At 47.0% G+C, this 12,740-nt stretch overlaps 1 protein-coding gene across 2 annotated transcripts in view; it reads right to left on the bottom strand.

Moving 5' to 3' along the window:
- Positions 1 to 12,740, bottom strand: part of XPNPEP3 (X-prolyl aminopeptidase 3) — a 160,524-nt gene that overhangs the window by 64,088 nt on the left and 83,696 nt on the right. Inside the window, exons 2-3 of one of the 2 annotated variants that reach the window (XM_078640651.1) lie at positions 11,268 to 11,387; positions 10,562 to 10,966 (exon numbers count right to left, since the gene is read on the bottom strand). In XM_078640651.1, the coding sequence (XP_078496777.1) occupies positions 10,562 to 10,966; positions 11,268 to 11,387 (525 nt within the window). The remainder of the gene's footprint in view (positions 1 to 10,561; positions 10,967 to 11,267; positions 11,388 to 12,740) is intronic. The other variant, XM_078640654.1, reaches the window with a different exon arrangement.

Genomic DNA, 12,740 nt, shown 5'->3' with positions numbered 1-12,740 from the left:
TCATCTAAAGTCTTCTGGTTAGTTCGGCACTGATTCCAATATAGAGTGCATTGCCGTAGTCTAGCTAGCTGGTGATGAGGTCCTGGGTGATGTTTCTTTGTGTATTGATCGGGAGACATTGAAGATTTTTCCAAGAATTTTGATGGTGTGAAAGCAGGAGCTGGTGACCGCTTTCACTTGGCTGGTCACAGCAGCTGGTTCGTAACCACTATTTGGTTGAGCTGCGATCAACAGTTCCATAGTGAGATGTCTTTGCTGATGAGTACTACTTCCGTTTTGTCTGTATTGAGTTTTAGAAAGTTGGTCTCATACACCTGGTGACTTCGGACATTAAGGCTGTGAAGTTGGTCCGGGTGCTAAGTGTTTTGTCGGAGAGGAAATGATGAGCTGAGTGCATCTGAATACCATTAGATGGTGACTCCTTAGGCTTGCATGATGTTTGCTAGTAGCAGAAGATGCCTGGTGGCCTTTAGCACCCTCTAGCATGCTTGAAGGCAGAGTGCCACTGGCATTTGTATTATCTAAAGTTAGCTTGTTATGTTTCTATTAAGTCTTTCCCATTTTAGCAGGTACTGTCAAGCAAGAAGAGGGGTAGATGACCTAGGGCAGACTGCATGGTGGCCAAGATCTTGCCTGACCAGCCACTAGGTTCGCCTTACTGAGGATCCCTCGCTTCACTTCCGGGTTTCCACAAATGAGCATTCTCTTTTCAGTGAGGACGCTGTGAACAGATGTGAGGAGAATCTTTCATGATTCCCTACCCTGCTCTGTTCTTTGGATATGGGCTCAGGGGAGGTGCCATCGAAATCCTCAAAGCCTTATGGACCCCCAGGCGAACTTGCTGATGGGGCAAGGTAATCTGCTCAGCTTATGTAGTGCGGGAACAGAAGCAACGAGGAGCTCACTGTTGGGCTTAGTGGTGGTGGCAGGGCAGACTTGATTCTGACCGGCTCCGTCCCGAGCCCCGTAGAACCAGTGAAAGCGGCGCTTTAAATCGAGCGGAGATCACCCCGGGGTGAAGCTGAAAGTAGCGAGAACACTGGAGGGGGTTTGGAGCCCCCAAGAGGTCCCGAATAGCTGCTGATGGGAAAGGGTCGCGGAGAGACCCGTGCAGCATGAAGATCACTAAAATGGTGGACCGCGTCGACGAGTGATCTCAGGCACCCAAACTGCGACCGCTGCCTGAATTTTGAGATAGGGGCTTGTGGCAGGCCCCCGTGAGGCGGAAGGCAACGCTGGCCTTGAGGTTGGTGGCATCTGGGACGAGCAGGAGTGAGCCGTGAGTAATGCGGGGCTCCCTGATCGGGTCAGCCCAGTAAGGGAACTCATGGCCTGGAGGACTCACCAGCAGTGGGAGGAGTCCGGAGAAAACACAGTAGGATCCCCTACATCGTTGGGGGCCGTGAGTGCGAAAACTGCATGCTTCGGAGTGCAGTCCTTCTCCGGTAGGTGCCTGACCCCAAGATGGCGTCAGCTGGGGAGCCGGAGGGCGGCTCGGAGACTGAGAAGCTAACGGGTGACTACGCGGTCATCATCAGGACAAACAGTGGTTTGAGCGTTTTCAGTAACAGCATTAAAAGCAGACCATTCAAGATTTGAACGGCAGGTACAGTACGTTAAAATGTATTGAACAAATCACAAGTCCTCATAACACAAGTCGAGGACTGATAAGAAAGCTTACATGCGAGTGTATCTTCAGCAAGAAAAGAAGTCCATGGGGATCATTTAATTATGGCCCAGCGTTTGCCCAATCAATCAGCATAAGTCTGTGGGTCAGGCGGGATAATTCACAGCACTGCGAGTGCAGCAGTGCTGTTACTGAAAACGCTCAAACCACTCTTTGTCCTGATGATGACCGCATAGTCAACCAACGGTCGAAACGCCGTCGACGCATTCTGTGGCCACAAATTGTGAAGGACACATTATTTGTTTTTGATGTTCTTTTTGTACATGTAATGTTTGTATGTTAGCCACGTGTTTGGTAATATGAATTGGTTGTCCTAGTTTTGCCAACACCTTTCTGTGAGCGTTCATTTGACTTGTAATGTGTTTTACTTGAAATTATATGTCTAATAAATTATGAGTATTTTTTGTAATTGGTTTTGAAATATAGGCTTCTTTCTTTCCTTCCTTCTTTACCTGAATGAATTTTCCAGTATGAATTTGTAGTTGTTATTGAATCTGTGTACCTGAACCTCTTGTTAGTTGTTACTACTAACACATGGAGCGCAGCCACAATGCCTTAATCTCAATTGCCTTTCTCTCAATAGCCTTACTCTCAATTGCCTTACTCTCAATTCTGCTTCTGGGAATTGGGGTCGATCTGCTTAACTTCGAAGCTGTCCCTACCACCTCTCCTCTCATGGGGCAAGTTGGAGGATGAGGCTGACGACGCTTCGTAGTAACACCGGGACTGCTACCGTCGATGGAACTCTGACGATGCCCCATGGGCGGAAACTGAAACTGTTTGTACTTACCTCGGAGACCGAGTACCCTTGGCTGTTGCCCGGTGGAGCTGTCCTATGCAGCTATAGAGGAGCCTGATTCTGGTTCACCCTTCGGCCGTCACCTACCCAGCCAGACATCAGACATCGTTTTTCACGGTTCTTCTTGGTTTATCTGTCTTTCACACTGACTGCTTGGTTCCCCCTGATGGACTTTCCCCCTTCTGCCTACCTTGACTATCGGAATTCCCCTCCCCTGTTTACCTTTCCCTCTCTCTGTTACGCCTCGCACAAGTAATGCATACTACTGTGTTACTGTGGTTTCATCATGTAATGTAATGTAAGAGACATTTCTACCGCGCAGCTTTCACTCCAAGGAGTATCTTGGCGCACAGACAACTCAGATGGGGGAGTTGTGAAGAAGGGAGAAAGATGTCACTAAGTTCTACACACACACTACACTAGAGTTCCACTGGTGGCATCAGGCAAGGAGAAGATCCAGGTTTTCAGTGCTTTTCTGAATGGGGCTTCCTGGGAGATTAATCGCAGCTGAGGAGGAAGTTTATTCCAGGCCTTTGTTCCTAAAACAAAAAGGGATTTACCACCTTTTGTCATCAACTTAAAGTGAGGGGGGGTGAGTAAGTTCTGATGAGCAGATCTCAAGCAGCGAGTTGGTTGATAACTTTTAAACCCATTATATAAATATGTTGGGCCACGTTGGTAAAATGCCCTAAAGGTAATTAGGAGAATCTTAAACAAAATTCTTTTCCCTATTGGCAGCCAATGAAGAGTATTTAAGGCTGCCGAGGCAGATGACCTGCGAGGCAGACGCAGTACCAAGCGGGCTGTCGCATTTTGGACCATTTGCAGTTTGTGGAGAACAGATGTATTTGCTTCAGCATATAATCCATTGCAGTAGTCTAGTCTAGAACTAATTAAGGCCACTGCGACTGTTTTCCTCGCTGGTAGTGGAAGGAGATCAAAAAACTTCCTTAGTGCTTTGATGATCTGAAAGCACATACCTGCTACTGCCACAGCCTGGGGTTTAAAAGACAACTGATGGTCAAATTTAATGCCCAAATTACGTGCAGATGTAATTGTATTGGGGGGCACTTCAGCCTCTGCTGGCCAGCATGTAATTGGGGAAAAAAGGTTATTCTTGCCTACAGGAAGGATTTCAGTTTTTCCGGTGTTGCACTTTAAATGGTTATTAGTCATCCACTTAAAGATTGCTGTTAGACAGTCCTTGAGATCTTCCTCGGCACCAGGCCGCTCCCTATCCAACACCAATATCAATTGGGTATCGTCAGCGTATGAAATAGAGCTGATCTTGTATGACGCGATCAGCTTCATCAGGGGCACCATATAAAGATTGAAAAGAACCGGGCTCAAACTAGAGCCCTGAGGAACCCCTGACCTGACTTCTTTTACCTCCGATTGATATGGGCCTAGCACTGTTATTTGGCGTCTGTTGGTAAGGAAGTTCCTACACCATGCCAAAACCTGTCCTCCTATCCCTGCGGCAGCCAGACGGTCCACTAAGATGGTATGTGAGACCGTATCAAAGGCTGCCGACAGGTCTAATAGGATAAGGACAGCCTTGTTTCCCTGATCCATTGCTGCCCTTAATGTTTCTGCAGTAAAAAGTAGGGCAGATTCGGTGGAGTGTTCTGACCGAAATCCTGACTGATTAGGATGGAGAACGTTATTCTTCTCCAAGAAGTTGGTAAGCTGGCTATTAACAAACTTTTCAGTCAGTTTGGATAAGATGGGTAACAGGGAGATCGGGCGAAGGTTGGTAAGAGTAGTAGGATCGGCAATGGCCTTTTTTTGGAGTGGCTTAACAGCGGCAAGTTTCCAATCGTTAGGGATAGTTGCCGTCTCTAAGGAGGAGTTGATGATCTGATTGATCATTGGGTTCACCATCTCAATTAAAAGATGCAACACCGGAGGGGGACAGGGATCGAAGGGGGATCCCGATTTGCTAGCTGAAATCACTTTAGCAGTTTCCTCCAGGGATACTGGAACAAAATCATCAAAACGAGAAGAAGATGTCGTCTTCGCTATCACTTCAACCACCATCGTTGTGATAGCTACTGGTGGGAAGGTGTTTGTGATGTCAAGGATTTTGTTCACAAAATAGTCAGATATCGCATTACATAGCTCTTGTGAGGGAGGAATCTCCTGCGATAGAGCTGAAGGGTTCATGAAATCCTTGACAATCTTAAAAATTGTTTTTTGTTCCTGTCCTGCTAAAGATATGGCCTGAAGATAGTAGGTTTTTTTGCCAGCTTAATTCCTATATGGTACTTCCGCCTTGCTGTTATGTAGATATTACGGGCGTCAATGTCATAATTTCGACGCCACCTACGTTCGAGAGTTTTAACTTCACCTAGTTCAAGTTTTAAGGTTGTTGAGAACCATGGGGCGTTCTTTTTTGTAATTCTAGGAGTCAAGTTCTGATTTCTTGCTGTTTTTAGCAGAGAACCCGCTCCAGCAATCCAGTTACAGAAGTTTTGATTGTCTGTTGACGTATAACCCGTCATGACTGGCATACTGTCCTTAAGTTTCTCAATAACATCAGACCTGCTGGCTAGTGCTTTCCAGTCTGTGGTGATGTTAATATTACGACAATTATTACCTTTTGTAGATATTATACTAGGTTTCAAAACTCCAAGTATGTTGAAGGGGATGAAGTAATGATCTGTCCATAATTGAGGGCGAGGAGATTTAACCATCAAATTATGATAGTTTGAACAGACACAGTCTAAGAGGTGCCCTGCCTGGTGGGTGGGTTCACGATTCCTAAGGGTAAGGCCCAACACTTCCATTGTGTCCATAAGGCAACTCACCCCAGGGGCACTGGGGGACTCAAGGTGCATATTGAGATCACCCAACACCGAAAAATTAGAAAACCTAAGTGTTAGGTCACTCAGCACATCCCCTACTGTGTCCAAGAACTTAGCGGGGGGCCCGGTGGGCGATATATCAAAGCCCCAGAGAAAACAAAAGTGTCATGAATTTTCAAAGAAAAGACTACTGCTTCTGCCTCTTTTATATCCTTTATTTCTTGGATGGAGCATTTGAAAGTATTTCGATAAATGATAGCAAGACCTCCTCCTCGTTGATCATGTCTATCCTGCCGCAGGATATGAAAATTAGGGGGGAGGGCTATCGCTACGGCCGGATTACACCACAGCTTAAGCCATGTTTCTGTAATCAGTAGCCAGTCTAAGTGTGATTCGGTGATGAGATCACATATATTTTGGGCATTCTTCACTAAAGAGCGAGCATTAATTAAACCACCCCGTGCTAATATGGTTTCTGTAGATGTTTCCACCGAAGGTTCAGGAAATAAAGTCATGTGACACTGAGCACAGCAGACAGGGCCCTGCCAGCTGTGAGGAGATATGACACAGTTACAAGATACTTGAGACTCTTGGAATGATAATAAAAAGTCACGTGACATACCTGAAACCATCATATCCAGGTGAACAACAACCTAAAATTGCTCAGAGTCTCCCGCCTCTCACGCCTCCTTAGCGCTGACGGGCGCAGACGGGCAGACTCTGGCTTGACTCAGGCGTGAGTCAGGCGCTTCAGCTGCGCGTCAACCGCTGCGCGGTTAAGGTGAGCTTTAAATAAAGGCTCACCTGATGTGAAAACCGAGCACTAGAGCGCTCCGGCAACTACCAGGATCCTAATCTCCAGCACCCCTAAGATGGCGGCGAGGCGCCTCGAGTGACTGCAGGAAAGGGAGGTAATCATGTGTCCTTATGTGCTATTCGCAAGTAACTCTTGTTGTTACTATGTAATCGCTGTGTAATTTATGTAAAATTTTTGTAACTTGCAACTCGCTGTTCCTTATGTAAAGCGCTCTGATACCTCTGGGTCTAGCCAGCGCTATATAAAACTCAAATAAATATACAGTTTTTGTGGCTGGAGGCATCAAGACACCCTCCCCCCCCCCCCCCTTACCACCATACCAGCCTCGTAATCGATTGACCCCTGCAGGAAGGTAGGGGGTAGAGTAAAGCAGGGATATATGCTGCTGTCTTACCAACCGTGACACTACCGATACCTAGATACTCTGTGAGCCAGGGGAGCATTGAGCCCAGAGATGAGTGAGTGTTTCAGCTCAAGGAATTGGGGTGGGACAGACATGTGACGCTTTGTTTTTGCTTTCTTCGGTTGGGTGTCGATTTGAGGAGGTTATCAATCCTATTGTACCAATAAAATATCAGCCTAATCGGACCAATGAGGTCACATCATCCATAAGGGTCTCCTCGCCTTGGCAACTAGAATTCAGCCACAGCTAGTCAAAAGAGGAAAAGGCAAGGCTTAAGGGGCAGATTTGTACTAGTAAAACAGGAAAAGCCCCCTCCCATAAAAGCAGCAGCACAGAACAGCATATGTTATGAACTGATCTGGCCATGTAGCAGGACAGGAATAATAGTTCATTTTAGGACAGATTCGGAATCTTCACCCAAAGAAATATCTTTACAATATGGGTGTGTGGCCAAGATAACCGAGCGGACGCACTAGCAGAGAGCTCCGTCCACACCACGAGCCCCCCTGGTAGAAACACACAGCCTGCGCTCCTTGACCAGTGGGGGCGGTGCTTGGTGCTGCGGTCTGCCATGGAGGCGGCGCCGCAGAGGGCAAGACTCGACGCTTGCTTAGCAGACCCTGTGGGGTCTAGATCAAGATGAGGAGAAACGCCGGTATTCAGCTCTGCTGTTTGGGGGGTCATTGGCAAGCAGCAGTTGTTAGGGTTCCGGGTTTGGTGGTTTAGTGGACTAATGCATTCACTGTAAGGGGCCTGTGTGAGACCTCATGGTCACAAGTTCAAATCCCGGCGGATCCACTCAGCCTTTCATCCTTCTATGGTCGATAAAATGAGTAATATTGAGTTGGGTAACAATAAACATCTGTTAGTCAGCGCCAAGATACCCTTGGGTGAACGTGCGCTTTACAAATACACATAGTATGTTATGTTTAGCTGGGACAGGGAGTTGCTCGGCTCTTACACATGGGATGAGGAGGGTAAGCAATGACGAAGGTGTCCCTGGGCACTATGCACACACAAGTCTGGACCCCTTGGCTGGTCCCCAGCCCAGATACATGGGAGGGCCGACAGAAATGTCCCTCAAGATCTACTCTGGGAAAATGGCTAGTGACTCAGTTGAGACACTCCATATGGCCTCCTGGAATTTCCGAAGCCTCAACGCCCGTACTAAGGTATAGGGTACACACCTACCTCCAAAGGCATGGTATTCGCATTTACTACTACAAGAGACACATCTAACAGAGGAGGAGGAGGCAACCTTAAAAGAAATGGAGGGAACGATGTTCTCCTCAACGCACTCTATGCAAGTGGGGTTACAATATGTATACCTACTGGTGTGCCTTATGTCCTGGTTTATGGATTATTAAATGGGAGGGAAATCTGCATTGGAAACACGTGCATACCCAACATGGATACACTGCCTTTTATTGGATCCTACTGGAATGTCTATCGCCATACATGTGTCCGCCCCTGATCCGGGGAACAATTTTAACTGTGTTCTGGATGCAAACATGGACGGGCAATCCCTTCAACTCCACACAAAACAGGGCATAACAGCCGCAGCATCAGAGGAGATGGATCGCCTGGGGTGTATAGACATATGGTCTACCTTACATCTAACCTCAAACGTTTTTCCTGTAATTCCCCAACACAGAAACACTCATAGTGGAATAGACCGCATACTGGTAACCTCTGACTTCAGCACTAGGATACAAAGTGCCCAATATCTTAACCGATTTCAGTCGAACCATTCCCTGCTATTTGTGACCTATGTTGACAATCGGCGGAGAGAGTAGCAATTATTTTGGTGTTTAAACCCGGAAGCCCTGACTGATGCGATCTTCCTTTCAGAAGTTAAGGACGTCCTAGACTCTTCCCTAGAGCATAACAGGGGTCCATTGACACGAGAAAGGCGGAGTGGGAGGCACTGAAAGCAGTAATGAGAGGATTGCCTCTCCAGGATGGCATCGAACATCGCCTGAGCTAAGAACTCACACACAAAGATACCATACAGGCTCAGTAACAAGCGTGAGAGGGCATGAACCTGCACCGATGGGGTGCTTGCTAGGCTTGGACTGAGAAATAGCTACTCTATGGGACACACTAGGGGATAAATCATGGCGTCTGCTAGCATGCTACTGAAGAGGAGGTCCAGTCTCCCCATATACTCTCCCCAAAGGGGACTGGTATAACGAAGACGGGGACACAAGCCTGTATAAATATGCTTCCCCAGCCATAAGCGGACTGACAAAGAGGAAAGCGTTGGGGGAGATGCGTTTCTATCAGAATTATCAAACTTTTTCTGACCTCATGAAGGATAGACTCTTGAAAGAGTACCTGGATGCTTACCAAGTGGGGGCCCTTCCTGTCACCATGAGGGATGCCGTGATAGTCGTGATACCCAAAGCAGAGAAGGACACTGAAGAACTGGCATCGTACCGACCCCAGTCAATGCTGAAAGTAGATACAAAGGTGCTCTTCTGGTTGTTGGATTCCAGACTATTACCTACAGGGGGATTGGTAGCCCTCTCTCAAGTTCTAGCTGATCACTATGCTTCCACAACTGTCTGTCCCCCTGTGCTGTCGGTTGCTTTGCTCCCCTCACCAACTCTTTGATGCTGGTGATCTTGCCCACACCTGTCTTTGATGATGGACATATATATTGACCACCTCGCTGTCTACAATACCAACCTACCCCTTGCTCTTTGGTGTTGGTCACTTCCGCCTCCCCCTGGCCACTTGGGTACTCATTCTTGCTGCCAGGCACTCTGCACAGTTGTTTTTGGTGATTGTCTGCGCTTCTTCTGAGTGCTTTCTCCAGTCCCTGTCTGACACTTTAGTGAGAGTTGCCAGCTCCTAGGACGGTCCTCCTGCATAGGGTTACTCACCCCTCATTTGCAGTTTTCCCTACGCCCACAGATAATTGCATGAAGGTCACAAAGAACCTGCAAACCATGCATTGAAAACACACCCCAACCACAACGAGTGACACCACACCGTCCATTGCATGCAGCCGTCCTCCAGCTTCAGTAAGAAAATAATTTAGGATTAGTTGCAGCTTTTCAACACATGAAAGCTGCCTTTTGGTTTCTTCTGCAATCATTCAGTCTATGGAAGGGCTTACAATGAGTACGGGCAAATGTTTACCTAGTGTCATCTGCTGGAATCAGCAGTGCAGCCAAATGGAAAGATATGATTGTCTATTTTTAAATATGTTTGATTTCTCTCCACTCTGTGGAGTGAACCTCATCCTGCCTACCGTTCTCTGTATACCTTATAGCCTCCTGACAGTCTCATGCCTGCTTGCCTCAATCCTTCTTATTGAAATTCTGCAATTGGAGGATACCTCATTCCATGTATCACAACATCTCCTATTTAAAACCCTATCCCTGTAATCTAACATTACCCAATATGCATCAGCCTGTCTATCTCACCAACCATTCAGCTGAAACCACATAGCCCCCACTAATGGCCATACCTACCTGGTTCTAATATATCACAAAGTAACTGGAGTAAATGCATGCAATTTTTCTTGAGAGCACGAGTAATCGCAATAACCAACAACCAACAACCACTAGATTAACCACTAACCCTGGGTTCCGGAGTAGTGTGCTACTCGCCGTAAAGCACTTCAACACCTCATTAAAGTTAGTAAACGCTAGATAAATCCAATTACAATTAAAGTAGTCAATCTTGCTATCAAAAAAAGAGAACTGAAGAGAGTAGGCATAAGGGACTACACCATGTGTGTAGTTTGCTGTTAGTTTCTTCTGCAAAAGCCTTTACTTGGGTCTCATCTCTTGTTGGGAGGAATGTCACTGGTGTATAAAAGAAGTCAGGCAAGAACATACATTTATTTAGTTTATCATGCCGCTTTTATGCTGCTTTACTCTAACATTCTATAGCCTCTTGCGCTTGTCACATTCCAGACCAGGCAAGTATAAACTTTGCTGCTATATATATACTAGGCTGCTTTTCCAGTTTTTCTACTGTATGTAGCTACGCCCCAGCCTCCCCCAACAGTTTAAGAGCCCTACTGTTGCCTCACCTTGCAGTTTGGGCAGGAAGTGTTTGAACTCCTCCATAACGTAGGCCTCATCCACGCCTGTAAGTGCTGTGGCACCGTCAGTCCCTGATCGTGGCCCATCCCACAACTCTCGTCGCTGGTCCCGCTTTGGCACAAAGAGGGTGGCCTTGTGGGCTGGAAGAGTCCTGCCTGGCACGCTTTGCAGCAGCAGCAAACTGTCAGGCTCGCGGAATCCTGTGAGGTAGAGGAAGTTGGTGTCTTGGTGGAAGGGAAAGGGAATGTCATTGGTCATGTAATATGTGGGGTTGGACAAGAGAAGGACTGCATGCTCTGTATTGACTCCGACCGCCTCCTTCTGGATCAGTGACATCAGCTTGTGCCTCCGCAGGGCATACTCTGTCTGCGTCAGCCCGGGCGTCACCTCACCTGGGAAACAAAATGGGAGAGAAACTGGTAACAGAGAGATTAAACACCCCTCCTTCCTAGATACTTGCATTCTTCCCCAACTATAATGCACTGATTTCTGTAATTGGGGACGAAGAGTCTTTGGATGTAGTTGTATGGGTATGGTTGTTATGGTTATGTGGGTGTCTTCATCTGGACTCCATGTGTGTCTGAGGGTCTGTGAAGAGTCATTAGGACCCCATGTGTGTGGGCAGCTCCAAAAAATGGCCGCATGTGGGTATGTGAGCGTCTATCTCTCTATGTAAGCAGATGACAGGCCTACCTGGTGCCAGGAGATGTGGGTGGGTAAAATGACTGGGCTGGCCGAGGTACCGTCTGGGCAGCTTCTCCAGCTGTGCTGGCTGGATGGAGAACTGTCTTCGAGGGTGGGTACCAGTGCCATCTGTAAAGAGGTAAGTGGGAGGAGTAAGTGAGACAGGTGTGATCTAAAAGCTCAACTTGTACTCAGAATGCACTGCAACAAGAAACAACACTCTTGTGGGAAAATACACTGACATCTCCCTCCATCAGCCTCTACTTCCTTCCTTTCACCCCTTCCACACCACAATGGTTGGTATCTCTCCTGCACTAAACTGCTATTAGGAAGGTTATGGCATGGCTGAGAAAAGTGCCAGTCCTTGGGTCTGGCAAGAGGGTTAAATGACGAAAGGACTTTTGCCCAGGCATTTGATATGGGGGACAATTTTAACTGTGTTCTGGATGCAAACGTGGATGGGCAACCACTCCAACTCCACACAAAACTGGGCATAACAGCCATAGTGTCAGATGTAATGGATCACCTGGGATGTTCAGACACATGGTCTATCCTACATGCAACCATCAAACGTTTTTCCTGTGATTCCGCAACACACAACACTCAGAGTAGACCGCATACTGGGAAAGACAGACAGATCATACTAATCAGTGAACACCAGTGCAAGATAGTCTGAAAACATCTTTGCAATCTTCATGGTTGAAAGAAGCTAAACAGATACAGTTCCCACCCAAAATGCAGAGCGCGCAGTCGTGGAACTGACACACAACAGTATGATAGACTGTCAATGTCATGTCAGCACATGGAATCAACAGGTTAAATCAAAAGTCTCATGTCATTGCCACCTGAGCATGGATCTAAGCTTACAGGAGAGCAACAACGCTACACATCTGGGCTATTTTGGAACCTCTGGTTTGCCCTGAAGAAATAAAGGCAAGAACTCAGATTTGGCTGTTAGAAACAGGAAAGGACATTACTCTGCTGCAGCACATGTGAGGTTCTGCTGTTAACACAAGTGTTTTAACTAGAGGAAATTCTGCTGGAAGATCACACTATTCACCCGCATAGGCAGTCTATGCAACAAGGAGACAGAGCTGCACAATGCCAGTGGACATCATCATGGTCTCTATTGTGCCCGCTTCCATAGTAGCATTGAGGAACTGAGAAAACAAAGCAGTGGGAAGTAACCAGGTCTAAAGGTGTACCCCCTGGTTATCCGCAATGAGGGCAATGAAAAATTACAAGGTGCAGTAAAAGGGTGTGTGTATTTTTATTTATTTTTTGCTTCATAAAGTGCAAACATAACCCTTCGGGGTTTCAGAGCACTGTACATAACAAGCATTGGTAATGCATCAGCTTTGCCTATGTAATAAATAAAGAGCTGTTTTCATCACTCATCATCCGGGAGAAGGAAAGAGATCCCTGACAGATAACACGGGAGTGGAGAGGATGTGGTGCAGCGGCCAGAGCTTCCCACTCGAG

The sequence above is a fragment of the Lissotriton helveticus genome, chromosome 1_1 (genome assembly GCF_964261635.1).
Source record: "Lissotriton helveticus chromosome 1_1, aLisHel1.1, whole genome shotgun sequence".
Taxonomy (NCBI): Eukaryota; Metazoa; Chordata; class Amphibia; order Caudata; family Salamandridae; genus Lissotriton; species Lissotriton helveticus.
The sequence above is the reverse complement of the archived record's forward strand: the minus strand, read 5'-3'. Positions and strand labels throughout refer to the sequence as shown.